Raw genomic sequence first — 27,797 nt, 5'->3', positions numbered from 1 at the left:
GGGATTTCTGCCACCTCAGGCACTGTATTTTGTATGTAAGAAGACTTTCAACTGAATAGTCAGGGTCTTAGAGCTTGAATCATCATTTACCCAAAGTTCAGTCATGTCAACAATATGAGAGAGATTACTGATTTAATTCCATTTATTTTACCTGTAGCATTTTGGTGTGAATACCCTGTCCCAGTTCATTGCCTCCATGTGTGACCAATACAGATCCATCTGTATAGATATGAACAAGAGCAGCGGCCTAGAAAACAATCCAGAAGGCACAGCTCAGTGCAAGGTGGCACAGGAAGTTCAACATAAGAAACGAGGTGGGGAAATACAGGTCTCAATGAGCATCGAGGGTCAGAGAGGCAGGGTTTTCTGGTACCATTCTGATTTGTGCAAAAAGTCACCTGTAAAGCAGTTTAGGAACTTGGCTTAGTTGGAATCCTTTTGGAAACCTCAGGAGTTGTGAATATTGTTTCCAACTGTTTGAAAATTGGCCCCCTGCTTAAAGTCTCCAGCCAACCACGAAGCGAATGAATTAAATACTTCTCCAACCTGTGTTCAGTTCTACACATATTAAAAGGAATAAGACATGGTTCTTCTTCAAGTAGTTCACAACAAAGTGGGGAGTCATCATAGTGCACCATGATCAGTGACAAGCTGAGACACAGGCACCCAGGAGACCTCAGCAGGCAGGTCCAACTTCTCCCATGCTGCCCAGGATGTGGGTTCTCTGAAGTGACAACTAAATGGAGCCAGGAAGGAGAGAAGGGTTTGCCAGTGGACAAGGTTGGCAAAATCTCCCCATTGCCTGTGAGGGAATGCCCTGCTCCTATTGCAGCATAAAGCCCTTTGGTTCTGGTCTCGCTTTTTTCCAGCTACATCCCTGTCCCTTGCCCCACTGTTGCTCTTCTCTGACCTGACCTCACTCTTATGCTCTTCTCTATTCCTGGCTTGCTCCTCCTCCTGTTCTTTCCCTGTCTGCCCGACCTTCAGACCTACACCCACAGTCTTTGTTCTGTTAAAACTTCCCTGAAGGCTTTTCACTCCATCTGGAAAAGATCCATCACCCCCTTCTCTGTACTTCCTCTTACCAGAAGTACTGGGTGGAATAGTGCTCCCTGCCTCCCTGCCTCCCTGCCTCCACCCCCAACCACTGCATTCACATTCTCCGGGCACCTCCGAATGTAACCTTGTTTGGAAACAGCCTTTGCTGGTATAATTAGTTAAATGAAGCTAGACTGGATGAGAGTGGGACCTAAGACCAATGACAGGTGTCTGATGAGAAGCCATGTGGAGACACCAGGAAAGATGCCCACGTAAACACAAGGTGGTCATTGGAGCTATGCTGCCACAAGTCACACGGCAGCAGGAGCCACCCGAGGCTGGAAGAGGCAAGAATGCAGTGTTCCCCGGAGTCTTCAGAGGGGCAGAGCCCTGCTGATACTTTGATTTTGGACTTTCAGTCTCTCAAACTGCAAGGGAATAAATTTGTTGTTTTAATCTATCCAGTTTGTGGCATAAATAGTGTTCACAGATTAACACAAGAGGTAACGAACTCTGCCAAGAAAGGACCCCTGGTTGTGTATCTGATGTCCTATGGAGAACTCTGGGGAGATCTGAATCACAGAGACACTAAACAAATGTTTGCAGAGTAGATGGATGGAAAGGTGGTATTTTTCCCTCCAGAAGAAGGAGGGATTAAGACTTCTGCCCATTCCTGTCTGGAGAAGCCTGGAGGCCCCAGGATGGCTTGGAGGGGCGGAGAATGCCAAGGTGTGTAGGTGCTAATAACAGTCTTTCCCCACTGCGGGTCTCTGACTCCCTCTGAGGACAGTGTTCTCACTGTCGGTAGAGAGTAGGCGATCCGATCCTGCACTGTGAGTCATCAGCTGACCTGGAATGACACCTCTCCAGGCCTAGCCAAGTGGTCCTGGGGTGCATCAATTTAGAACTGAGGGGAAGATGGAGGCCTTTCAAATGGAGATTTAAAGTCATTGCTTGATTTAATTTTTTTTTTTTTTGTGAGATGAGGAGTTGGTTCCCATGTATGAGAGCAGAGAGGCTGTTAGGTGAGAGGTGAACATCCAGGTGAAGAGAGGTGTGGTATAACAAAAAATAGATATTTAGTCTTGGTGGTTGGTTCTTGGTACAGAGCTTCTAAAATCCTGGAATGTGTTGTACTGCCTTTTGTCTGTTGATGAGGTGACTCATGGGTTCCAAGATGATATTTAGGTTGAGGAGACTGGTGTGTGGATGCGAGTGTGCCTGAGTGTGAGCATCCTTCAGGCCCTCCCACCTGCCCGGGTGGGGAACTTCTGTGTTGGTGAACCCCCAGAGGGCACGGACTTTCTGTGTTCCTCCCTGTGCCCCACCCCATGTGTCTCTTCCATTCAGCTCTTCCTGAGTTGTGTCTTATAATGAATTAGTGATCATCACTCTTTGACTTGTTCCAAAAAATGACCCAAATTAAGCAGGGCTAATGGAAACCCCCAAATCAGCTGTCACCAGGCAGTGTGCGAGAGTCTGGCATCCCATTTGACCTTGGCGTCTGAAATGGGTGAAGTCTCCTGGGACTCAGTCCTTGGCCTGTGGCATTGGTGCTAACTCTGGGTAGGTAGGATGAGAATTGAATTGAACTCCATTTTTTGGTCACCCTGTTGGTGTTGGAGAGTTAGTTTGAAAAAGACAGAACATTTGTCATCAGAAAGAAACCACACAGGGAGCTACCTGGGGTCCCAGCCATTGATTCAGTTCAGCCTGCAGACCTGCTAGTTAACCTCTCTATACTTTTTTTTTAGCATAGGTACCTTGCCCCTGAACAGGAATGTGACCCAGAAGCTCAGGGCATCTCATCCTATCCATAGGAGCAAGAGCCCTGAGAGGTGCGTCTGGGCTGCCCTGGAGAGGGGCTAAGGACTGTCCTGGGTGACTTCCAGTGTCCCAGGAACCTTGCCAAGTGCTCTGCATTTTGTGTTTCACGGAATCCTCATCAGTCCAAAGAGAGAGATTATTATGATATCACTTTATGATAGAGGAAGTTGAGATTCAGGGAGGTTAAATAACCTGCTTTGGCGTACACACAAGGAGATCTAACGTGTGTAAGAGTTTTCCCAGTTGCTGGGTTTTCTAATTTTGGTGGACTGTCATGGCATAACAACCATTCCCAGTTTTCTAAACAGCTTTTATGCCCATGACTCATTGGGATTTAGGGAAGACTCGTCGGTCCCAGTCCTCATATTATTTAAGTGACTCATCTGCATGCTGCCCTTCCTCTAGTGAATGACTTGCCTCTTCCATTTGCACATTTACCTTGAGGATTTCTGATCCCCACTCCCATTTCCCCACCAGAATTGACAGATTCCTTAGAGAGGAAAACTGCTAGCTGGTAGAGCAAAATGGAATGACTTCTCTGCCTAAGACTTAGCTCTCTTACAGAGAACTGCAGTGTCTGGGGGCATGGATAAGGAGAAGCTCATTTCCCCCCAATCCTTGAGATCCCTGAGCTCAGAAACCACAGCAGCTCTTGTGGGTTCCTGTTCCTTTCTGGACAGTGGGAGCCGGTTGGGCCAGGAGTGGTCTGCCACCAGGGTGACTTACCTGATGATAGCTTGTCGCAGCAAAGCCAACTGAGAACTTCATGGGGATAATAGCAATGCCTTTCTTCTTCCAATAATTCTTCTTGTTGAACTCTTCCACTTGCCTTCTTCTGCTGTGAAAAGAAGACTTTTCCAGACATTCGTTCCAACATCTTATCAGGGTCTCAGGACTGAATGCTTGTTTGTAGATGGTTTTATCAAATGTTTTGTACATGTTTTTCTCCCTAATCTGAAAGAGTTGGGAAATACAGTCAGTAGTTATGGTAAGACAGACACTGACCACCAAACAGACTTGAAAAGTCTTTCCATTAAAGTACCAACTTTGGTGGGTGGAAGACATTATTTTTTTCTTTTCTTTGAATAGCATGTGATGTTGTAAAAACAATGGGGTTATTTTTCATCTCTTCTTTAACGCATCTTTCAGAGTATCTCCCCCACCCCCAGAAGTGGCAAGCAGTGGATAGTTCCATGCCACTGGTATGGCCTAGGGAAGCAGATTTTTCTTTTTTTCCTACAAGGTTCAGAGGATGAAGCAGAGTCGGTAGACAGTATATTAAAACCAAGATTTACTGTCATAACTGAGGATTTGTTCTGCTAGAGAGGAATCTCTTTGCATATAATGACAAATAGCAGATCTCCTCTAAGCTTTCCAATTGCCTTTGGAATGTATGGTCAAGTTTTTAAAAGAATTTATTTGAGTAGGGTGTGTTTTATAGCCTGGGAACTTGGAACACTCAAAGGAGAAGAGCTTACTGAGAAATACCCAGGGGTTTTTCATTATCCCTATCTTATTCCAATAACAATAAAAGGATTGCTGTGTTGTTATCAGCAACAACACTAGAATGATATTATGTACCTTATGAAAACAAACATTTTAATGAACGTGAATTCATTCGATTCTGCAGGAGCACTATTGAGGTGAGTCACCTTGTCCTCATTTTATGGATAAGGAAACTGAGCCACAAAAAGTCCGACTCCCTTTGTTCATGCTGTTCCACTTGCCTGGATTACCTTCCCACCACTTGTGCCTATTATTCCCCAAGGCAAATCTCAAGCACCATCTTCTCTAGAAAGTTCTTCCTAATTCCTCTCCCTTCATGCCAGTGTGATATCTTCCTCCTTTGTGCCCATGGCACCTTTACCTGACATCTCTTCAGATACCTGTTGTTTCCCTGGTATACAATATCAGGTGTTCTCTTGTGTGGAAAACCTTGTTAATCACCTTGACAATCACAAATTATAAACCTGGCCTGTTGAATTTAGGAACAAAGAAATTCAAGGAACAAGGCCTGGGAAATCCTTGCTGATGCAGAGGGTCTATATTGCAGAAAGAGGATAAAAGTGGAAAAAGTAGACTGAAGTCTGATTGGAATGTGTGAGGAGTGGAAGAGTGTTATCAACAACTTCCCCAATTACCAGAGGCTGCCTCTCCCTGTTCTAGTGTACTGTACCACCTGTGAGCTTTCTAGTATATTGCACAAAATTATATTTTTAGAGAGTATTCATTTGGCAGTATCGCTAGAAAGCTTTTAAATGCACCAGCAAGTCCATTTCTGTAAGTTTAGTTTATCCTATAGATAAATGTACACAACAGGGTAAAATATACCCTTGGTACATATGTTCCAAGATGTTTTTTGCAACATGATTTTGATAACCAAAAATGAGTAAGAACCTGAAGGTGTATCATATTATAAAGTCATGAAAAAAAGAATAAATCATTCTATTGACATGGTGAGATGGCCATGGCATATTGTCAGGTAGGAAAAAAATGTACAGAATGATATGTATATTATGGTTCCATTTCGGTAAATAGTTATGTACACAAATAAATTGTATGTCAATATTTATATATGTGTGTATAAATACAAATGGATGGGTAAAGATAGATAGATAAACACGGGACTCTTAATAATGGTTACCCTTGACCAACAGGAATGAGGGATGAGAAAGGGGATGTTTGCTTTTTACTTTGATTATTTTGGTGTGGCTTGAATATTTTATAAGAGCAATTATTTGTGCATACATTAAAAAAAAAAAGAAAAACAAATTTTTGCCTACGGAGGGAATAAGATAGGAAGAGATGAATACTTTTAGGTGTCTCTTAATTTATCTTGAATGCTGAGCCAGGACTCATTTGTTTGGTCTTCTAGTGTATTTCCTTGAGACAAGGTAGCTAATTCCCCACCGGGTCTGACTCTTCACCAACCCTGGTTGTGACCTGATTACATCCCTACCTCTTCTGGTGGGAGGCCACATTTGGCTGCGACAGCTGTGATGCAAGATTCTGTCACCAAGGTTCCTTGTGGGAAGCCAAACCCACGAAAAGCTGTATTGGACGGCAAATTTGTCTTGCATGCACGGCCCCGGAATCTGAGGTTGCGGATTTTATAGGCATTTTCCAGCTTTAGTATAAGAAATTCTGTTACCTGAAGTAAAAGGAGATATTCACATTTATTGGCCATCACATCCTGCCTTCCCCCTTTCTCTAAAATTCGAGTACGAGTAAAGGTTCATCTGGCATCTGGAAATTTTGCATTCTCTTCACAATTAAGGATGTGGTTAGTTAGTTAGTTAGTTAGTTTTTTGGTACTGGGGATTGAATTCAGTCAGGGGCACTTAACCACTGAGCCACATCCCCAGTTTTTTTTTTTTTTTTTTTTTTTTTTTTTTTTTTTTAATTAGAGACAGGGGCTCACTGAGTTTCTTAGTGCCTCGGTGAGTTGCTGAGGCTGGCTTTGAACTCTCCATCCTTCTGCCTCATCCTCCCAAGCCACTGGGAATACAGGCGTGTGCCACTGTTGACATGGTTAGTTTTTGATCCACATACCAGTTCTGAGTCATCCAGCATGCATCCTCCGTTAACATAGCACTCAATGTCTAGAGCTTTGATTCGCCCGTTGTTCATGAATCCCACCTGTCACCAAATGATGGAAGTTTTACTGATAAGTTTAAAATTCACATCCTAAGTACAATCCACAGCCCAGGTCCTCTACTGAGCAGGACCGGGGACAGACTTTGCTTCCTGTTCACTCTGTGGTGTACCATGCCTTGCTCTTCCCTTGTTTTTCAGTCTGATGGATGAAGACCTCTTTGGACCTGAGTTTTGCTGAGCCCTCTTCTTTCAACATGTAATTTTTTGTGCTTCACAGTTAAAGTTTTTGCTTGTCTCTCAGTATGTAATTGCCACTCTCATCTTCCGTACTCTCGGAAGATTCTCCTTCACTTTTTACTGGCTTTCCTTTTAATTTAGTCTGTGGTTTTCTCCCTGTGGAAAAGTCTCTGGGATTCCAGAATGTGCTGGGATGAATCACAGGGTCTCTCATTACGGGACAGCCTGTGGAGCTGAGGTCAGCGATTGGATGTGCAGGAATGGAGGCTCTCAATTGGCCTTGCAGAGAAGATGTTTTGTAAATGGTTACAGGACCTAGAGAATGTGAGTCAGTGTTGCTGTAACTGCTTGGGAGGAGCTTAAGGCAGATGACAGGTTTCTGATGTTGCTAACCCCCTCACTTCCACCCACCTGGACTATCTTGTCTGGACAACCCCGACCGAAAAGAAAAATCCCCAACCTCTATTCTGGTTTTACCAAAAGATGGCTGGCCCTGGCTCCTTTATCCTTCTGAAAACAACGATAATGGAACTGAAGAAACTGTACAACTATGTGGTTCCATCATCTATTGCAAGAAAAATATTGGATAAGAGACCACAGAGCAGTGAGGAAGTATAGGAAAACCTACAAATTCTAAATGTATGATAATTTTGACAAATACTAGACAAATTTACTTTTGACTTTTCGGGAGAATTGCTAAGCCAAATAATGCTATGCATAAGGTAGCAGAGAGCATTTTTCAACTGTTTAGTATAAACCTTTTAAGAATTTTGGAAGAAGTTATTTACACAAAACATCTATTATGCTAATTTACAAACATTTCTGAATAATCAAACAAAATATAATTAGCAGGTCTGAATGAGGTTATAGTTCCACATATGTATGCAAATATATTATTATATTGGAACTGAAATTATATTTCTTTAAAAAAATTATTGGGATTTTTGAAAAATTCTACTCTCTTTTTAATTGCATTTTGCATTATGATAATAATGTTAGAAATTCAGAACTTCTTTAATAAGTATTGTTACTGAAACAGTCTCATAACCATGACATAAAACCTAATATATAGTCCAGGCCAAAACAAAAGACACAAGAATCATTCTAACAACAGCAACTGCCACAATTTCAGCAGTTAGCCTCTAATTGCTCTTGGTCCTAGAAGATAATAATAGCTGTGACTATTAATTTCTGTGCATTTGAAGGTAAACAAAAAATTTAATGGCCAACCATGATCCCTTCCTCTCTAATTATAAAAATCACTAATGCCAATGAAAGAAATAAAATAGTGTTGTGGAATGGGAAGCTGCGATAATCTAAGGCAATGACAAAGTCCGATAGGGAATCTGTGTGTTTGCCACAGCAATGCCCAGATAAAGTTGTCTGTCATGCTTTGTATTACATTAGAACTATCCTATCAGCTCAATCACAAATTCGACAAGAGGTATTGTCAACTAGATGTCAGCAAATAATTCTAATAGTGTTTATACTACAGTTGCATAAAAATGCAGTGAGTGCGGTAGAAGTAGTTTTTCTTTTTTTAGTTATTTTTTATAAGATGAGATCTTTTTGTATTGCTCAGGCTGGTTTTGAATCTCTGGGCTCAAGCTGTTCTCCCACCTCAGCCACCTGAGTAGGTACATGCCTCTGCTCCTGGATTTATAATTTTAAATCCAACAGTTAGGATTCTTTTTCTTATCTGCAAAGAGATTTTGTGACACTTTTATGATTGTTTTGTGGACACTTTTGTAAGAAATGATTTTACAGTTAAAAATGATCAAATGTTTTCAAATGTTTCTACTATAAAGTAATATTTTTATAGTCAAGACATTTTGGTGTGACAATGTTTGTATCTTGAGTTTTCTTTCCTTCCTCCAGTATTGAACCCAGGGGCACTCAACCATTAAGCTACATCCCTGCCCCTTTAAATTTTTTTTGTTTTGTTCAGAGTTTCTCTAAGTTGCTGAGGCTAACCTTGAGCTTGCAATCTTCCTGTCTCAGACTGCTGAGTAGCTGGAATTACAGGTGTGCGCCACCACACCTGGGATGTTTTCTGTTTTGTGGGGCTAAGGATTGAACCCAGGGCCTTGTACATGCTAGGCAAGCACTCTACCCTTGAGTACAGCCCAGTCCTATTCTGTTTTTTGTTTGTTTGTTTGTCTTTAAGGAGCTACTAATATATAATCTTATTCCTCAAGTAGTGTTTTTATCATTGCTTCAAATTATACTTCCATTATTAAACTTCTTCATTATCATATGCTAGATTTATTAAATGTTCACCATAAAATGCTATGAATATTCAAATACATAGCATCTTCATTAATATTTTAGGTAATAAGATTGTTTTTACAAAATAAATATTAATAGAAAAGGACAAAACCACGCAAGTAAAAGGAGTTATTTTAATAATTTCATCTTTAAGACTCACTTTATATTTTCCAAATAACGGGTGCCTCCCTCCAGTTATTAACATATCATCTTCACGATCAAGAACAAGACGAATGGGATGTCCAGTTCTAAGGAAAACAAATCTTGGTTAAATACTCCATCCATCCCACCCACTCACCCCTCCATTTACTGCTTTACTATCCACCTATCTATTCACCCAGCCCCTTATTTATCTTCCCACATCCATCTACCCAATCATCCACCATCCACCCTCCCACTCATTTACACCATTCATTTAACTGTCCATCCATCCATCCCATATAGATTTATTAATTGCATGTCATATGTACTAGACATTGATGTGAATTAATGTATGACTAAATTACTGTTCTCTTTGGTCTGTAATGTAGTGCAAGGAAATCTAGCTAAAGGGATTAATGTCACATGACAGTTAAATTGCATTCTTATGGCTTCAAATTGACCTTCATATTTGACCTTCACTCAGATCCAGTTATTATGCATATCCCTGCAGCTAGTTATAAAGCAGAGAGTTCGAACAGATAAATGCAAAGTTAACAACAGTAAAAATAAAAACATCATTAAATATACAGATTCCAGGTCCATTGTTTGGTAATTCTGAGTCAGTGGGGCTGGTACGGGAAGGCAGGAACTTCTATGACCTCTGGAGACTCCTAACACCCAGGAGGTTTGGGGTTTGGGAACTGCTGGTGGGGTGGTCACAATGTATGGCAGTTGTGCATGAAGGCAGGGTTGTATTTTTTTTTTTTTAATTTTGTATTCCTGAGGATTGAACCCAGGGTCTTGTGCTTGTGAGGCAAGCACTCTACCAACTGAGCTATCTCTCCAGCCCAGGGTTGTATCTTAAGGCACTGGTTCCCACAGTTGACTGCACAGTGCAACCATCGAGGAAGTTTTGGAATATATGGATGCCTTGGTCAGTAACGGAAAGTGCAGGCACTGAGATTTAAATGTTCTCCATATGACTCCAATGTGCAGTCACAGTTGAGAACTCTGAAAGGCCCAAGGCCTTGTGGGAACACATGGAACTGATTTCTTAATTACCTGGGTCCCCAGGGGGTGAGATAGAGATGGGTCAGTTATGGGAAGAAAGGAGATGGGATTCAGATCCTGCTTTTCCCACTTGCAGAGGTTGTCAAAGGAAGCAGGACCTGGGGACATTGTGTACAGACTGATGGAACCTCTGACAAAATACCAAAGAAATAGCCACAGAAAATGAATAAGTCTTAACAGAAAAGCCAGTACCTACCATACAGGAATGTTGAGGCAGGAACAGCAAGTGAGTTGGTGAGTTTTCCATTGCAGTAGTTAGCTCAGGAGCCCCACCTGCTACATTTTTTTCCCCCATGCTGGAGATGAAACCCAGGACCTCAAATGTACTAGGCAAGCACTCTACCACTGAGCTATGCTTCCAGTCCCTAGGAGCCCTCTTTCAGGACAAGTTATCTGTACACTGAGATAAACATTTTGAGGAGGTGGTCCTTCTCAAATACAGGGAGGTAGAGTATGGGGCTTTTTTCTTTCCTCAACACACCTTGTTCTGGGGTTGAGAGTAGGAGGGGAAGTCAGAGAAACTCCACTTGGGCAGGGTGCCATGTTCCACCTGTAAATGAGTCACCTTCTCCAAAGCTCAGAATGGCAGCCCGAGCTCTGGAGGTATTCAGCTGATAATACCACTTTTTCTATTTAAAGCATATTAATTTATTCAAAGTACTGGATATGTGTGACTTTTGCAGTAACTCTGGAAGGGTGGGAAAGCTGAGCTTGGTGGTACGTGCCTGTAGTCCTAGTTACTTGGGATGACTTGTGGTCAGGAGTGTGTGAACAACCTGAGCAACATAGCAAGGCTGTCTCTCAAAAAATAAAATAAAGAAAAGAAAAGAAAAAGGCTGGTGATGTAGCTCAGTGGTAAAGTGCTTACATAGCATGCATGAGATTCGGGGTTCAATCCCCAGTACTGAAAAACAGCAACAACAACAAATGAAGAAGAAGAGCCAGAGGGTAAGTATTATTATCCACATTTATAAACAAAGACTGCATTGCCAGGACACACAGGTGACTATGTCAGCAGCCAAAACAACTCTGCATTCTGTACCCTCTGTGTCCCCTAGCATACTTACTTGACGGCACCCACTGCTGCAATTGCCCCAAACACAGATGGCCGTCCCACCTTCCCTCCAAAACCTCCGCCCACTCGTTTTACATGGCAGGTGATCCTGTTGATGGGGATGTTTAAAGTAGAGGACACTGTTTTCTGTAAAAGTGAAATAACGGGAAGATTTCTAAGAGTGAAATGGCAAAGAATCTTTTTGTTTGCTCCGCTCAGTGGTGCACACCTGTAATCCCAGGGACCTGGGAGGCTGAGAAAACAGGATCACAAGTTCAAAGTCAGTCTCAGCAACGGCAAGGCACTAAGCACCTCAGTGAGACCCTGTCTATAAATAAAATACAAAATAGGGCTGGGGATGTGGCTCAGTGGTGGAGTACCCCTGAGTTCAAACCCTGGAAACTACGCCCCCCCCAAAAAAAACCCTTTATGCAAAGGGTTTCCTGAAACACAACATCACAGTGGAATATGTTCTTATCTGCATTTGGTAAAAAAGTAGATAGTCCAAATCTGTTTTATGGTATTCTGATTAGTTCATAAACATCATTAATCTTCACTGAACAGTTCTTCCAGCAGAAAAATGGTATTTTTCAGAAGGGAAACTGTCACAGTCATGGATTCTTATCAGAAATTGAGTCCCAAGTCAAATGCCTAGACCTAAAGTCCCACAGAGGTGAAAACCAGCAAATTCCAGAAAACCTACTAAAGAGAGTGGTATGTGTGCAGCTAAACACTAGAGCACATTGTGGCTTGGGAAGTAAAAAATGTTCTATAAGGTAATCTGTTGACTCTAAAGATTATCTATAATGATTATTTTAGAGAAAATCTTGTACAAAAATAATTCAGTGGTATCATTCAGTCATAGAGTTCATCTAAGCCTAGTGCAAATAGACTTACTCTTTAAATCTAAAGTGATTGTGGCTGTACTTTTATTATTTTATAATGCCAGAAGAAATAATAAAAATATTTAGGGGTCTTAGCTGCTTTACAGATGTCCAATCCTTGGATTCTAAAGTTCTGCAGGTAAATGGTTATCAACAGTGAAGCTATAGAGATTGCCTGCCATGAAGAAATTAGTAAGGTGGAGAGTTGGGGAGACCCTTGATCTTACCTGCACATGGGCTGGATCCTGTGTGGACACATAAATGTCCAGTTCTTTGTCCTCTGTCTTCGGAATAACAAGTACTCTTTGTGTTTCCATGTAAAAGTGTTCTTGTCCGCCAACGTGGACCTCTCCTGTTAAGCACAAGCACAGGAAAACTTCTGAAGGTATGTGCTGGCTGGAGGCTGCCATCTTGGGGAATTCAAAATCAAGTAAGACATGAACTGGCCAGCCTGCATTTGCTCTGACCAACCAGGCATTAGTCTATAACAACTGAAGACAATATGTTTCAGAGACTACAGTTGTGGATGTTTCAAGTGCCAGCTTCTGTTCCTTACTCTGCCCTTGACTAAGCAAAGACTTAGGGATTTTCCTTCCATTTATTCTTTTGCTCCCTACCACTCACCCCCAAGACAAAACACACACACACACACACAATTTGAAAAGAAGAGGTATAAATCTGACGAAGCCCCAAGATTTTGGAGAATGATCTTTTTGAGGGGAAAAAAAACATGCTTCCGATGTCTGGTTCCATATTGAATCAGGCAAAAAGTCTACTAACCATCCTGAGTTGCTTACCTTCAACAATTTGATCCACTTTTTCAAATGCCTCCTTAATGTTTCCTTGCTCAAGTTTTTTTTCAGGGCATAGGAATGAATTGTGTTTTATGGCATCCTGAATAACAAGGGAAACCACAAGAGCCAGTTATTCCTACTTTTTCTTCCATCAGCAGTTCTTTCTCTAATGAAAGTTAGTTTACTCTCCCAAATCACTGTCTCCTGGGATGAAAGGTGTCAAGCAAGGAAATAACTTGGAGCAGCAGGGCCACTGTAGAGAGAGACCTCAGAAGGAATGTCTTCTAGATTTGCGAGAAAACCAGCAAGAATGAGTAAAATGTTAGGAAGGAGGCTGAGGCTGGGCGTGGTGGCGCATGTCTGTAATCCCAGTGGCTCTGGAGGCTGAGGCAAGATAATCCTGAGTTCAAAGCTAGCCTCTGCAAAAGCGAGGTGCTAAGCAACTCAGTGAGACCCTATCTCTAAATAAAAATACAAAAAAAAAATAGGACTGGGGATGTGGCTCAGTGATTGAGTACTCATAAATTCAATCCCGGGTACCAAAAAAAAAAAAAAAAAAAAAGAAAGATGCTGAGAATTGAGGAGTTCTGGGAGTAGTAAGATGGCCCAGGATGATAAATGCTCATTTCTCAATGTCCCAATGTGGGTCTCCAGAGAACAGGTCCCAATGACTATAAGTGAGTTTCTGGTCCCCCTTTTTCACTGGTATTAGACTACTTAGGTAACTCACATACAAGAACACCTAACTCAGGAATCTGAAAAATTGAGGCTGTGTTGAGGCAGAATATGCAGGTCCTTAACATCCTGGGATAAGAAAGGCCTGGAAACACTTTAGGGAGTTTGTTCATTTCTTCGGGTATTTGGTATATTAGCACAAGGGCCTTCCCAGTGTCCTCTGGGTGCTATTTCCCCTTTGGTGAAAGTGGGGTTCAAATTGAAATTTCAAAAACCCATATTAAGATCCTAGTACAACCAGGAAAGGGGATGAGCCAAGAAAAATGACGTGGACTCTTTGCCAACCTGGCAAATGAAAATTTGGAAATTTGGAGCAGAGTTAATTTGGTTTAGAAACATTTAAAAACATTCTTTGAATATTGAGCAATTTGTACCTTTTAGGCACACTAAAAAATGCTCAGATGATTCACTAGGGCCTTTGAATACTTTTTATGGTCTGTTTTAAGCACACCAACAAATTAGTTCTGAACCTGTCTCTCATCGAGTTAGAATCTGCAAATCCCAGTTGCTGCAGTTTGGATCTGGAATGTGCCCCAGAGGTGTGGTGCGATTGGGAGGTGGTAGAAACTTGAAGAGGTGGGGCCTAGTGGAAGGTTTTAAGTCACTGGGAATGTGTCCTTGAAGAGGATTGTGGGACCTTGGTCTCTTCCTCTTTCTCTTTTTCTTCTCAGCCATGAGGTTAGCAGTTTTGCTTCACCATGCACGGCTGCCATGAAATACTACCTCACCGTAGGCCTAAAAGCAATGGGGCCGAATGACCATGAATTGGTCTAAAACTGTGAGTCAAAATTAACCTTTTCTCTTTATAAGTTGATTATCTCAGGTATTTATTACAACAATGGAAAGCAGACTAACACACCCATGCTCACCTGAACTGTGTTCTCATGCCATTAGCTTTCCTGAATATATCGCCTGAAGTCCATTATACAGACTCAAGTTGAGGGGGGAAATTTCTGGTGAAATTCCACCTTCAAATTCTCACTACTTTTGGGCTCCACCTTGGAAACATTATTGTTCTCAATATCCATTCTCACAAGTCATAGAATCCCCAATTTTCAGTGGATACATGGCCACAAGGAAGGCAATCTACATTTCCCATCCCCCCTTGAAGGTAGGTGTGACACGTGACTAGATTCTAATCAATGGGATATAAGAAGGCATATACAACTTGGGACCTGTCCTTACAGAGAGGGGATATTCCTGTCCTTATCACCTCATTCTCTCTGTTGTCTGGAATGTGAGTTTAATGCCCAGAGCTTCAGTAGCCCCTGAGGACCAGGTGTGAACTGGAGAACGGAAACCGTGCATACAGAGTGACTAGGTGGAAGGAGGCTGGGTCCCAGACACACAGAACCCGTGTGCATGGCTTGAGTGTGTCCCCAAAGTCCACGTGTTGGAGACCTGATCCATAATATAATAGTCTCAAGAGGCAGGAACTTTAATAGTTGATTAGATCACAAGAGCTCTGTTCTCTTGAATGAGTTGATGCAGTTATTACTAGAAGGTTTGTTATCAAACAGAGAGGCCAACTGGGATTTGCAGGTTCTAACTCAATGAGAGCAAGACATACAATTTTCTTACAATGCCATATTTAGTGAGTGTTTGTTATAAAAGCAAGTTTGGCCCTCTCTTGCTCTCGCTTTCTCTTTCTCATATAAACATGCACCCTCTCTTGACCTTCTACCTTCTGCCATGGGATGATGAAGTACCACAGGCAGCCCCCTACTCATGGACTTCCCAGACTCCAGAGCCATGAAAAATACATTTCTATTCATTATAAATTACCTAGTCTCAGGATTTCTGTTGTGGTAGCACAAAACAGATTAAGATACATAAGCCCTGAACTGACCACCTCTAGATTTTTGAGTGTGAGACAAAAACTTCTACCCTGAATTTTTAAAAAAATGTTCCTTGGAGTCAAAGATAATTTCAATTCATACAAGTAATATCTTCTAGAAAAAATGTATTTTTCCAGAGCAAGCCAATCCCCACCCCAAATCAGTATTGAGTATTAAGATATTTACAAAGGCACTTTTGATTGTACAACCTTAGGGTGAGACTGGCCAGCCCTGCTTACCTCTACTGTGAAAATGACAGGTTCCAGATCCTCATAGGTGATCTTTATCTTTTCAATTGCCCGCTTTGCCTGCACATCTGTCTCTGCAACTACAGCACAGATGACCTGGCCCACGCAAAGTACCTGTGGAAAGTACATGCATTAAAGTAGACGGAACATTAGGGCGGGAATAGGCGACTTCACCTCACCAATGCCTGGTGTCTTAGATGTCATTTTTCAGCAATAATAACCACATTGAACTCATTCAACTCTATGTGCTTGGCTAAAACCTCTAAAAACTTTTAATGAAAAAACTTAAATAATATAGACAGTTCCCTTTGCTATTTCACACATTGAATATAAGTCCCAGAGTAGACATGAGATTGATTGTGACCTGAATCTACTGTGTCCTCTTTTGAGCTTGGTCCTCATGTATCACTTTCACAGATGCCACTTTAGAGTTTAAGGATAAGCAAAATATTTTTTGTTCAACATGACTTCCATAGTAGACTGAACAATATCCTTCCCCCATCCTGCAAATTTACATGTTGAAGCTCTATCCCCTAAAGTGACTGTATTTGGAGATAAGACTTTGACAGAGGTAATTAAGATTGAATGAGGTCAGAAGGGTAGTACTCTCATAAAATATGTCTGGAATCTTTATAAGAAGAGACACCTTTGAGAAAAGGCATGCTTATGAGGATTCATTGAAAAGCAACCTTCTGCAAGCTGGGAAGAGTTCTCAGGAGAAACCCAACTTTCCAACACCTTGATGTTGGACTTAGCCTCCAAAATTGTGGGAGAATAAGTTTCTGTTCTTTAAGGCTCCCAGTTGTGGTATTGGCTTATGGTAGCCCAAGCAGACTCACACAGCTCCAGGCAGCCAACCTCTTCAGCTGGAGTTCAACCAAAAGAACAATGATCCCTTTCATGGCCGGAGGAGACATTGTCTAGGTTTCATTGAGAGGTGACAGTAGTAGCCCAGAGCCTTCATATGCCAGTCACTGTCCAAAGCACTTTAAATGTATTAACTCATTTAAATCTCACAACTACACAGTGAAGTGGGTGCTAGGCTCATTTCCTCTTTACAGATCATGAATCCCAAGAGGACACAGCTCTGGAGTGGAAGGGCTGAAACAGGAACCTAGACTGTCTGGTCCCAAAGTCAAATGCTCAATGAATAATTGTTAACTTTGAATTAAAAAGTCAGAGACAACAAGAGCAACTTTACAAATGGAGTGTGTGAAGGAAGGTGGGATTCGGGAAGAGGGTTGGTTCAGGAGGGAAGGGAGTTCCGTGTAATCAGTGGGAGTGGCTGTTTTTTGGTGCTCTCCTTTCTAGATCTTTTTAGGGCATTCTATCCTGATACAGATCACTTCCTTGCATTTACTCTTCAAGGGTAAATGGCCTCAAGAGCACATGGTGGTTGAATTTCGACTGTAATGTTTCCTTTTGCTAGATTATTTCCTGACTGTAGAAAAGTAGTGCTGAATAACAAGGTTAGGGATAGAGAGGAGCTAGTGAGTGGCACTTCCACCTCCCAATGGGAGAAAGAGCTGGCAGGCGGCTGAAGGTTGTACCTCGGTGGTTATCTGGGAAGGCGTGTTGCATACGCACCTCATCTACAGCCAACAATTTGTCATCCTCAGTACCATTGGTGCCTGGAATGTCTTCCACTGTTATCACGTCAATCACCTCAGGTAGTTCAAGGGCCTCAGAGAAATCGATTGATCTGAACATAGAGATTTAAGAAGGAGAAATTAGCAAGATTTGAAGGCTTTAAACCTGAGGGAGGCATAGAACATGGTTGAAAGTAAGAACATATGACAATAAATTCACCCCGATCAATCAGAATGGACCAGTCATGGAGTAGGGTTCAGGAGACTCCCCTGCTGGGCTAGGAGGTAACCCTTCAGTTGTATATGTGTGTGGGGGGATGGCAGGTGCTAGGGGAGGGGCGGTATGACTGGCAAGTGGCCTTCTTTGGAAGCTTAGGACACTGGTCATTTATTATTCAGTAATAAAGTGTGGTACCATGTTTTTACCAGCTGAAAATCAGCCCTGCATCAGAGTTACTCCTTTGAGCCAGTCTGAGGCTACAAAGGGGCATATTCTTGTGAGGTTAGGATAGAAACAAGGGGCCTACAGCAGTGACTGTACCTCTCTTTTATGATAGTAATTTTCAGACATTCTCCCTTCCTCCTCTGGGGGCTTGTGACCTTTCCTTTATTTGTTCCATTTTAGCTTCTTTGAGTATAGGATGTGGTAGAAGAAACAGGCCTGTTCTTATGAGGGAATCCCCAGCTATGCTCTTAAAGGGTTTTTGAAAGTTTTTGATTTACTTACATGATTTTTGCATGAGCCCTGGTACTGGTCACCAAAGCCATGAAAAGTTCTTTATCCACTCTGGGAATGTCATCACAAAATATGGCTTCCCCCGTAGCATGTTTAAGACCTGACAGGTGCATAATGGGGCGTCCAACTGGATCCTGGAGAGGTTGGTGAGAATCCACTCTCTATAGAGGAAGACAAGAATTGCCCTAAAAACCTTTCATCTTCACAAATGACCTGGCGAATCACCAGCACTCCTGATTCAGGACTGAGCAACTGGGTGGTCCCCTCAGGCACTGGAGCAGGTCAGATGACTAGTGTGACAATTTAGTGTTGTAACTAGACTGGGGAATTGTCATTCAGTTATGTGGCAATGCTTGAGGCGGGCCAGCCTTTGGCAAAATAGTGAAATGGGTGAAGGGGTACTCCACCTTCTCCTTTTGTGGTGCTAACAGTTTAGAATCTTCCTGTTCTCCTTGCTCGCTGGTCTAGTGATCAACCAGTCCACTTTTAAAGAATCAAGATTTTTTAAAGAATAAGGATAAGGCCTACAGGAATACAGTTTCCAATGGTGAGGGACCAAAATCTAAGTCAAAAGCCTGAGTATTGACCAGATCCTTGCCTCTGTCAAAGGGTGAGGGATTGGGTATGGAGTTCCCCCAATCTGGATTAGGATGCCCTGGCCACCCCTGGAAGTAGCACAGAAACATCAGCAGGAGTATAAGGAGATAGAGAAAGATTTAAGAGTTTATTCTGGAACTGTTCTCAGGGGAGATGTGTGTGTGTGTGTGTGTGTGTGTGTGTGTGTGTGTATAGGGGAGGGGCTGTGCTCTAGCAAGAACAGATAATTGCTAAACTGTCCTTACAGAAGGGTGAGCTCAGTTACCTCAAGGGCCCTTGCTTGCTGATTGTGATTAAATTTTTGCAATCAGGGCCAGAGGCTGAACCTTCCAGCTCAGCTACACTTCTGAGTAAATATGAAACAAATGCTCAAAGAATATCTCTTTGAAGAGACTATAATTATTAGTCTAGATCAGTCAGATGGTTCAGCCTTGAGTATGTCTAGTGGCATCCTGACCTTGGATTCCAGATCACCCTGACTCGGACTTAGGGACAACTGGAAAGTCAAAACTCAAAAGCACAACTCTGAAAAACCTGCTCCCCTTGTGCAGTTCCAGTTTATCTCATGGTGGTTAGGTTTCTGTGAAATGAGACTCACTGACCTGGAATGTTTGGACTCCCTGGGGTATTGTGACTGGGAAATCTTCCAGAGCACTTAGAAACCCGTCTGAAATTTCTGGATAACGACTGCTGTCCTGCGATGATTCAGCACAATTGAAGAGAGGCTGGTTAGTCAATCAGGTTGGATTTGGGTTTATGTGAGAGTGACCTTCCACAAGTGGTCAGGGTGGCCAGCATAACCAAAGTCCATAGTACGCCCTGGGTTACACTTTTTATGACCCCAACGCCCTTGTCCTTTCCCACACAATAAGGACCTGGCCTGACTGGTTTGAATCTGCTTCCCCCGTCACCTGGAGGGAGAGGCCAGCTAGTGAGCTGGGGCAGAGGCTGGGAGTGGTGGGGAGGAAATGATGGACAGGACAAGTTATCCCAGAATAAGCAGGAGCCCAAGTCCTGGTTGCTTTTCTCAGGAATTCAGCTTTTCTGGGAGAGTAGCAGAATTGGGAGAGTTTGTTCCCAGTGCCAGTGAAACATGTCAAGTGTCTTGACTCAGAATTTAAATAGCAGGTCTTCATCTGAGTCACTGCAGTGCAGATGTTTTAGGACAGTGGACTGTTGGGGTAGGGGTGGGGTGACTGGGGAACAGTGGGTATAGGGTTGGGAGAGAGTTGTAATCATGGGAAAAAGCTGTAATCATGGTCAGGGGATGGGCAGGAGGAAGAGAAGAAGAGAAAGGATACTTTGTTGTGCTTAATTCATTCTGGAAAAAGAAAAGAAAAAAAAATTTCCAGATGTTTACAATCAGAAAATCTAGAAGACTACTAAATGTTAGTATATTAGTATACAATGCATATCAGTTTTCATCTTTTTTTTTTTTTTTTAATTTGCAGAAATTTAATCTGATCATGGGCAGCAGGAACAGATCAGTTTTGGTCTTTTGAAAAATAAACTTTTATTTTACATTTTATTTTGTGTATGTAATTCTAGAATAAGCAAAATGAATCTATAGTGCCACAAAGCAGATCAGTGACCACCTGGGCTGGGTTGGGTTGATGGAATTAATGTTCTCTGGTTAGTCCGAGGTGATGGCTACACAGGTATGCACATTGCCAAAATGCACTGAATTTCAACAGGTGCATTTCATTGGAGGTAATTCATATATCAATCAAGTTTATTTTATTTATTTATTTATGTATGTATTTATTTATTTATTTTTGTGGTGCTGGGGATTGAACCCAGGGCCTTGTGCTTGCAAGGCAAGCACTCTACCAACTGAGCTATATCCCCAGCCCAATCAAGTTTATTTTAAAAGAAAAAAACTGTATGCTGCTGGAGAAAGAGTCAGCAGTTATTTCAGTGCTCTGGGCACATGGTGAACATGTGTGAGCTTAAGATAGTTTGGCACCCTGAGCCTCATGTAGCCCTTTGGGGTTGAATCCCAGGAGGAGGCTGGACCCAGAACAGGTGACAGGTAATGGGCACAGGCTGCCCACAAGATGGTGCACAAAAGCAGTATCAAAACTGGGGACTATGACTGCAAGGAGCTAATGAGCCAAATGTTATGGGGTGAAGTGTGTCCTTCCAAATTTATAAGCTGAAGTCCTAATCCTTACTACCTCAGAATTTGACTTTATCCAAACAGGTAGAGTCTGTGTACTGCAGAAGTAATCAAGTTAAAATGAGGTCGTGGGGCTGGGCCCTGGTCAAATATGGCTGCTGTCCTTATCAGAAGGGGAAAGTTGGGCACAGACATGCACACAGGGGGAATGCATTGTGAAGGCAGAGGTCAGAGATTACCTCTACAAGCTAAAAACCCCCAGAGATTGCCAGCCACCACCAGAAGGTAGGTAAGAGGCACAGAGATGATTCTCATGGCCCTCAGTAGGAACTAACCCTGCTGACGCCTTGACCAAGGATGTTCAGCCTCCAGAGTGGTGAGACAATAAATGTCTGTTGTTTAAACCACTCACCCAGTCTGTGGTGCTTGGTTACAGGATCGCTAGCAAACTACATTAGAGCACTTACAGGCATGGAGAACAGTCTTACTAGCATCTTCAGTTCCTGCAAAACCTTTAAGTAGAACTTGAACAGGAAGCTGACTACCAGAGTCCTCTTGAACTCCACCTTGCCACCTGGAGCTGAGCCTGGGAGGGAGACTTCATCCAGAACCAACCTGCAAGCCTCGTCGAGCATCAGCTCATTCCAGCGCCTGGTAGTACAGAAGCGGAAGGAGCCAGTTAAAGGGCAGTCTTTATTGCATGGCGTATGCTAGATATCAGAGAGTTGCATTTAGAGACCCCAGAATTTCCTTTTTTGAATCGTAAGGGAACTTAGATATCACCTTATCCAACCTCTCTGGGAAACTGAGGCCTAGGGAGGGCTGCTTCAAGTGGACCAACTGTCATGGCAGGATGAAGGGACCTGTTCCATTGCAACATAAATCAAGCAAGTTCCAGAGCTAGAAGATAGAAGAACCAGGTACTAAACAGACCATTTGGGACAATTCTATCATGAACCAAACAGGATTCAGACCTGGATACTGTCTTTGTTGAGGAAGAAATTGTGCACACCCCAACGTAGAAGTGTGAGGAGCTGTATGAACACTGCCGTGGCTTGCTGAGTTGATTGTGTAAGACAATGACAGCCGACAGGGAAAAATCACCAGCTGGCTGAACTCGGCCTGGGCCAGTTTTGTTGTGTCCCTCACTCAAAGAGTGGCACCCAATGAATCCAAGTCAAATAAGGTTTAATTCATTCAGCAAAATTACAGAAAGAACAAGCAATGATTTTACAAGTAGGAGTTTCCATCTTTCCAGGGCTTTATCAATACTTGCCAAAGTCAAATTTCCACTTGTTTTTTCAACTTTAAGTTTCACCCTCAGGGCGCAGGGCTCATTGCTTACCTGCCGAGGAGCTGCTGACAGGATTTATGTGCACTGACTGTGGCAGTCCCTACGCCTCCGTAGGCAATGCTCAGGTCCTCAATGGTGTCCGTGCCTTCTTTGAACAAGACTCGCATTGCAGCATTGATATCTGGCAAGGCGTTTTGCTGACACTGAGCCTGTCGGAAGGCGGACACAAATTCCCACTGTGGAGACAAAAACCATTTTGGGTTATCAGCTAAGTCAGAACTAAGAGCATGGTTTCTGCTTCTTGGTGCCTCTAATGAGTCACTTAGACTCACTCAAAAGAGACACAGAGCACACTTGGCACAATTAGAGGACAGCTGGACTGTCTTCTGGTTCAAGGTAAGAACGATGTCCTTTCCACACCCTCTCCAAGGCCCCAGGCACCTCATGGATCAGGGGTCACTGTGCACTTTCCCTCTGAGACTGGGATGGCTCTGCTCGGAGTGCTGTGAAAACTTGCAGCAGGGAGCAGGAACTTGTGCTGGATCTGCAGGAACCACTCCCTCTAGGCTTCAGATGCCTTTGTCCCTGAGGACAGAGAAGCCCTAAAAATACAGGGGTGTAATGTCCAAAGAGACACACCCCATTTTTTGTTTTGTAGAAAAAAAATCACTTTTCCATGTGGCAAAACTTAAAGGGGATCTGGGTGGAACTTTCCAGCTGTGGACTAGGGAAACCTCTAGCAGGAGCAGGGGCAGGGGCAGGGGATTATGGCTGCCCCAGTGGACTCCTTGGTGCCATGACCACTGGTGTGCCCAGCTGAGGCCAATGAAGACTGTCTGTGCCCCGAAGTGCCTCTCCATCTGGGCTGGTCCATCGGTGCCCATGTTTGCGTCTGCCTGCTTTTCTGTTCACTGCTTTCACACAGATTGTCTTTTGAATGGGAACACACTTAAAAATTTCCATTCTAAAGGAAAAAAACTAGTGAAGTTCATTCATGGCTGAAAGACTTCCTTGAAAACTGAGCTGCCTCCTGGTTTTATTTTATTTTAATTTAATTTAATTTTTTTTTTTTTTTTCTGTGCTAGGATTGAACTCAGAGCCTTGAACATGTTACGCTCTACCACTGAGCTACATCCCCAGCCCTGTCTCCTGGTTTTAGATTGCTATGAGTGTGTGTGTGTGTGTGTGTGTGTGTGTGTGTCTTGTACACGTCTCTCTGGGAAGACTTTTTTCTTTTTGGATTTAGGTGCAGCTTTGGGGAGAGTTACAGGAACAGGAAGTGAGGACAGGGGCCACCTTCACAGCCAACCAGGTGGCCACAACAACCCCAAGGGACCTGGGCTAGTAAACACCTGGAGGTCTCATCCTTCTCTGAACTGTTGGGGTTCGCAAGGGTAAGGAGTGTGGAGGCTCTGGACTCCATTTCCCTCTGGGTCAGGCAGAGAAGCTCTTTCACAGTCAGAGAGTTTTAACCCCTGAGAACACAGGGGCATGGAAGTCTAACCAGGGCCCTCGACAGACTGCACCCAACAGCTGAAACAACAACTTCACATCCACACCCTGGAGCTGCTGGCTCCAGGCTTTCTGAGGGCCTTGGTGCTGAACCAATCCACAGTGGGACAGGAAACTGGTTTTTAGAGCAGAGTTATTTTTCTTCCATTTGTTTTCAGATTTCCAAAGATGACTGGAGTCCATTATGAAAAGGGGAAAAACACTTAAAAACAGTGGGATTCTTACCTTTTGAGAGTGAGGGATATACACAGATTCCAAAATCTCCTCTGGCTTCAGGTCTGCACTTGCCAACCCAGCAAGAAAGTGTTCATTGAGAGGAATCTGCCGGGTACCTTCTGTGGAAGAAAATGACATTTCTGCTTAGTCACAGCCAGAAAAGCAAGGTTATTCTGCGCTTTTAAATGTTGGTCGTGAGCACAGGAGGCCTGCTTTCTCTGCACACAAGGTCCAAGTCTGTGGCACATCACAGGGGTCCTGTTCCCCCCAGAGGAAGGGACTGCACTGTGTGTGACATTTATTCTCTTACCAGTGCACATGCTGTGAGCACTGAGGTCACAGGCCTGTTGTGCATGGGGTCTGCACAACAGGGGCTGGCTAAATAGAACCCACTGCATGCTGAGGGTAGAGGTACAGGCCTAACTGAAGGGGATACAGGGTTGTTTCCACTACTAATAGACTTCAGGTCATTGGATTTGCTTTTTGTTCTTGCTGTTGTTGGCTCTGGAGGCAGATACCTAGACCTCTGAAGCACAATGAGCAGATTGTAAAACCTTCTTCCAGCTCAGCTGTCACCTTTTGGTCACCTTTCATGTCTCCAGCTTGGAAACCTGGTTCGTGGCACTGAAAGATATGTCAAGGTGTCAAACAGCAGCCCCGGGGTAGGGACACAGGTTCCATTCCTGGCACCATTAGTGCTATGTGGGTTGGAATGCATATCTATTGAGAGGGATGGGGATCCCCACAGAAGCCCCGCTGATCTTTGCCCACCTGCCCTGCCCTGGACTGCTCTGCTGCTAGTCCAGTGGGCTGATCTGTTACCTTTCCTGGGACAGAGATGGATTTGGTTGAGCTAGGAGAGCAGAAGCCATAAGCCGAAGGCAACAACCAATACCCTGGTTGAAGAACAGTTAGTACCACTGTAGGAGAAGGCCCTGGGTGGTAACTGAGCTGCCCAAGAGTCTTGGCTTCTCTCTTGGTCTTTGGAGGCTGAGCTGGGTCATCTCAGACCACAGACCTGGAGCACTCGGAGAAAAGCCTGGTTTGGGTCAATAGGGTGTGCCCTACCCCTCCTTCCTCCCTGGAGGCCTCACACAAAGATGGATGCGGTGACGTGGGGATGAATGCCTGTCTTCAGCCCCAAGCCTCTCCTCATCACGTCTGAACTCCCGGCACTGAGGGACAGAACGATGCAGCCAGCAGAAACCTCAGGGAGACATGCCATGCCTGGCTGGGCCTACCCTGGAAGTCCACACGGCAGAGGTTGTGACTGCTCCTCTGTGCCTGGGGCACTGTCAGTACCCAGGAGGTGCCAGTGGGCCAGTGGCCCACTGGGGGAATGGGAGGGACAGAGGGGATGGGTGTTGGACAGGTTGCAGGTGAGGGAAGCAGAAGGGGCATTTCAGAGCTGGAGACCCTGGGGGAGGGCAGGATGGCCTAGGCAGAAAAGGACACATACTCAAAGGGAAATCAGACTGGGAATCACACCTACCATGGTCTGAAAGCATGTCCCCGCCAAAACTCATGTAGTTCATGAAATTTAATTGCCATTATAATTGTATTAAGAGATGTGACTCTTGGATTGTGGGTACAGCAGTGATAGAGCACTTGTTTAGTATGCACAAGGCCCTATGGTAGATCCCCAGTGCCACCAAAAAAACCAAAAAAATCCCACAAACTCCCCCCAAAAACCCCAGGAAATGTGAACTTAAAAGATGATCAGGCCATGTTCTCTCTGAGATTCGGACGCTAATGCACAATGGTGGGGAGAGGGAATGAGTAGAAATACTTGGCTTAGACAAAGGGGAATGTAGGGATGGGAATAGAAAAGATAGTAGAATGAATTGGACATCACTTTTCTATGCTCATGTATGAATATACCACCAGTGTAACTCCACTTCATGTACAAGCACAAGAATGGGAAGTTATGCTCCATGTATGTATGATATGTCAAAATACATCCTCCTGTCATGTGTAACTAAAAAGAACAAAAATAGCAGAAAAGATGATCAGACCATGTGGGCTCCACCCTCATGGATGGGATTGATGGTAAAATGAGCTTGGCTCCTTTTTACTCTCTCTTGCCTTCCTGTCTTCCACCATGGGATAACACAGCAAGAAGGCCTTTACCAGGTGTCAGTAACTTGATGTCAGAGACTGGATTCTCACACGATCTTCAGAGCTGTGAGAAATAGGTTTCTGTTCTTTGTAAATTACTCAGTCTCAGTATTTTGTTATAGCAGTGCATATGGACTAAGACAATATCCCATCCTTCCGGCTGGATTAGAGATGAGATTCGTCAAGTGTGCAGCCTAACTTGGCATGGAGCTAGCCTCCAATCAAGGGGGTGTTAACACGGCTTCCTTGGGGCAGCCAGAGGCAGAGTGAGTGCATGGAGCATCTGGGGAACTGGAATGGGATTTATCAGGAAGCTTCTCCAAGGAACTGTTTCTCTCAGCCAGCAATTAAAACCTATCACTGCTTTCCCCCTTGCCCCAGGGACCCATGATGTCTGGATGTCCTTGAAACATCTGCTGTGTGTCCTCACCATACTTGTGGCTTCTTACATGGCACCTGAGGGGGAGGAGTGCAACTTAGAGGGTGCTGTGGGGAGCCTCAGACTGGGGGCTGGGGGAGGAGGACCATGAGGAGGAGGGAGCAAGGAGTGGTCCCTAGGGCACAGGCAGTGTGCTCACTGCAACCTTGCTCTCACCCCAGCCTACACACCACCCCTGGTATTTGCTGGCCAAGTAAAAACAAGTGAGCTAACACAAAGGCTGAGTGCGTGTGTGGTCCTGGGCTGTGTGTGCGCACATGTGGTGTGTGGTGTCAGAAGGAAGCTCCAGCTGTCCCTTGCCTTGGTGTGCTTTCCCCATGAGCTGTTCTCTCCATGGGGAATTGACATCCAGGAACAGGGGCCTTGGCTTAAAGCAATTCCTTTAAAAAAAAATTCATGAAAAAGACATTAAATCTCTGGTGTGCAGAGTGTTAGGAGGTCACTTACCTTCTGACCGCAGATTGAGGGTGGCATTACCCACAGCGAGAACTGGATTCAGGTCTGAATAGCAATGGCGGCTTATAATATGACCCCCTAGGGACTGAGAAGAGAGAGTTAGAGCCGTGTTAGTCTCTCTCAATTCTTCTACCTCATGGGCTCCTGCTTAAGGTCCCCTCAGTGGCTGCGGAAGTGTCAAGGGGTATCTTGGGCAGTTTGGTCCTTTCTTCCCTTACAGAGGGACTCAGCTAAGGGAGCTGGGGAGACCCCTCCTTTGGCTCCTTTGGATTAGAAGAGGAAGTGAGGGTAACTGGCTCTTCCCCAGCACTGGACACGTTCCACATGCGTGACATGTTAGTGCCATGTCTCTGACATGTCTACGCATGCATCCTCCCTAAGAGATGGAGGCTGTTATCCTTGCTTTATGTTTTAAGAACTGGGGCACAGAGAAATTCTGAAACTTGACTCAGGACCCCAGATAGGACACGGCAGCCCAAGCCCAATGAGGCATGGTGGCCAACTCTGATGGTGCAGGTGGCCGAGGCACCAGCCACAGAGCCACCGGCCTGCCTAGGTACACAGGATGTCAGCCTCATCCTCACAGGCTCTGGAATGACCAGGTCATTCAAATGGACCAGGTCAGGGGGACAGGAGCACCCACACTGCTGGGAGAATCGCCCTTTGGTTCTGCTTGGGAGACCTTGCTCAGATCTGACGGTGCCTGTAGCATCTCAGACTTGGGGGTGGGGGAAGTGAGTGCCCAGCCAGTACAGTGCTCTCCTCCTTGTGCTGTGAAGGGTCCACAGGGGCTTCCCAGCTTCTGTCCAGTGGTCTGAGCTAGAACACAGGCAAGGGCAGGGCATCCCCCCAATCTACTCCTCTGTGAACAGCTTCATCTTCAAGTTCTTTATTCCCCTGAGCTGAAACCTGCTCCCCTGCACCCTCAACTATGGACTGTATTTCTACCCTTTGTGATCTACATAGTGGTACATCTGTCCCAGGGGTCT

The 27,797-nt window shown here is 44.1% G+C and overlaps 1 protein-coding gene across 5 annotated transcripts in view; it reads right to left on the bottom strand.

Moving 5' to 3' along the window:
- LOC306657279 (aldehyde oxidase 2) overlaps positions 1–27,797 on the bottom strand; it is an 81,126-nt gene that overhangs the window by 32,119 nt on the left and 21,210 nt on the right. For all 5 annotated transcript variants that reach the window (XM_079133117.1, XM_079133115.1, XM_079133116.1 and 2 more), the window contains exons 12-27: positions 26,800–26,893; positions 23,805–23,914; positions 22,119–22,303; positions 21,241–21,424; positions 19,257–19,349; positions 18,049–18,218; positions 17,320–17,434; positions 15,724–15,846; positions 12,915–13,011; positions 12,345–12,469; positions 11,247–11,380; positions 9,128–9,215; positions 6,418–6,504; positions 5,825–6,016; positions 3,592–3,819; positions 152–247 (exon numbers count right to left, since the gene is read on the bottom strand). In XM_079133117.1, coding sequence (XP_078989243.1) covers positions 152–247; positions 3,592–3,819; positions 5,825–6,016; positions 6,418–6,504; positions 9,128–9,215; positions 11,247–11,380; positions 12,345–12,469; positions 12,915–13,011; positions 15,724–15,846; positions 17,320–17,434; positions 18,049–18,218; positions 19,257–19,349; positions 21,241–21,424; positions 22,119–22,303; positions 23,805–23,914; positions 26,800–26,893 — 2,121 coding nt within the window. The remainder of the gene's footprint in view (positions 1–151; positions 248–3,591; positions 3,820–5,824; positions 6,017–6,417; positions 6,505–9,127; positions 9,216–11,246; positions 11,381–12,344; positions 12,470–12,914; positions 13,012–15,723; positions 15,847–17,319; positions 17,435–18,048; positions 18,219–19,256; positions 19,350–21,240; positions 21,425–22,118; positions 22,304–23,804; positions 23,915–26,799; positions 26,894–27,797) is intronic.

This window comes from Sciurus vulgaris, assembly GCF_902686455.1.
Source record: "Sciurus vulgaris genome assembly, chromosome: 3".
Taxonomy (NCBI): Eukaryota; Metazoa; Chordata; class Mammalia; order Rodentia; family Sciuridae; genus Sciurus; species Sciurus vulgaris.
Note: the sequence above shows the minus strand (reverse complement) of the source record. Positions and strands in the feature narration are given on the sequence as shown.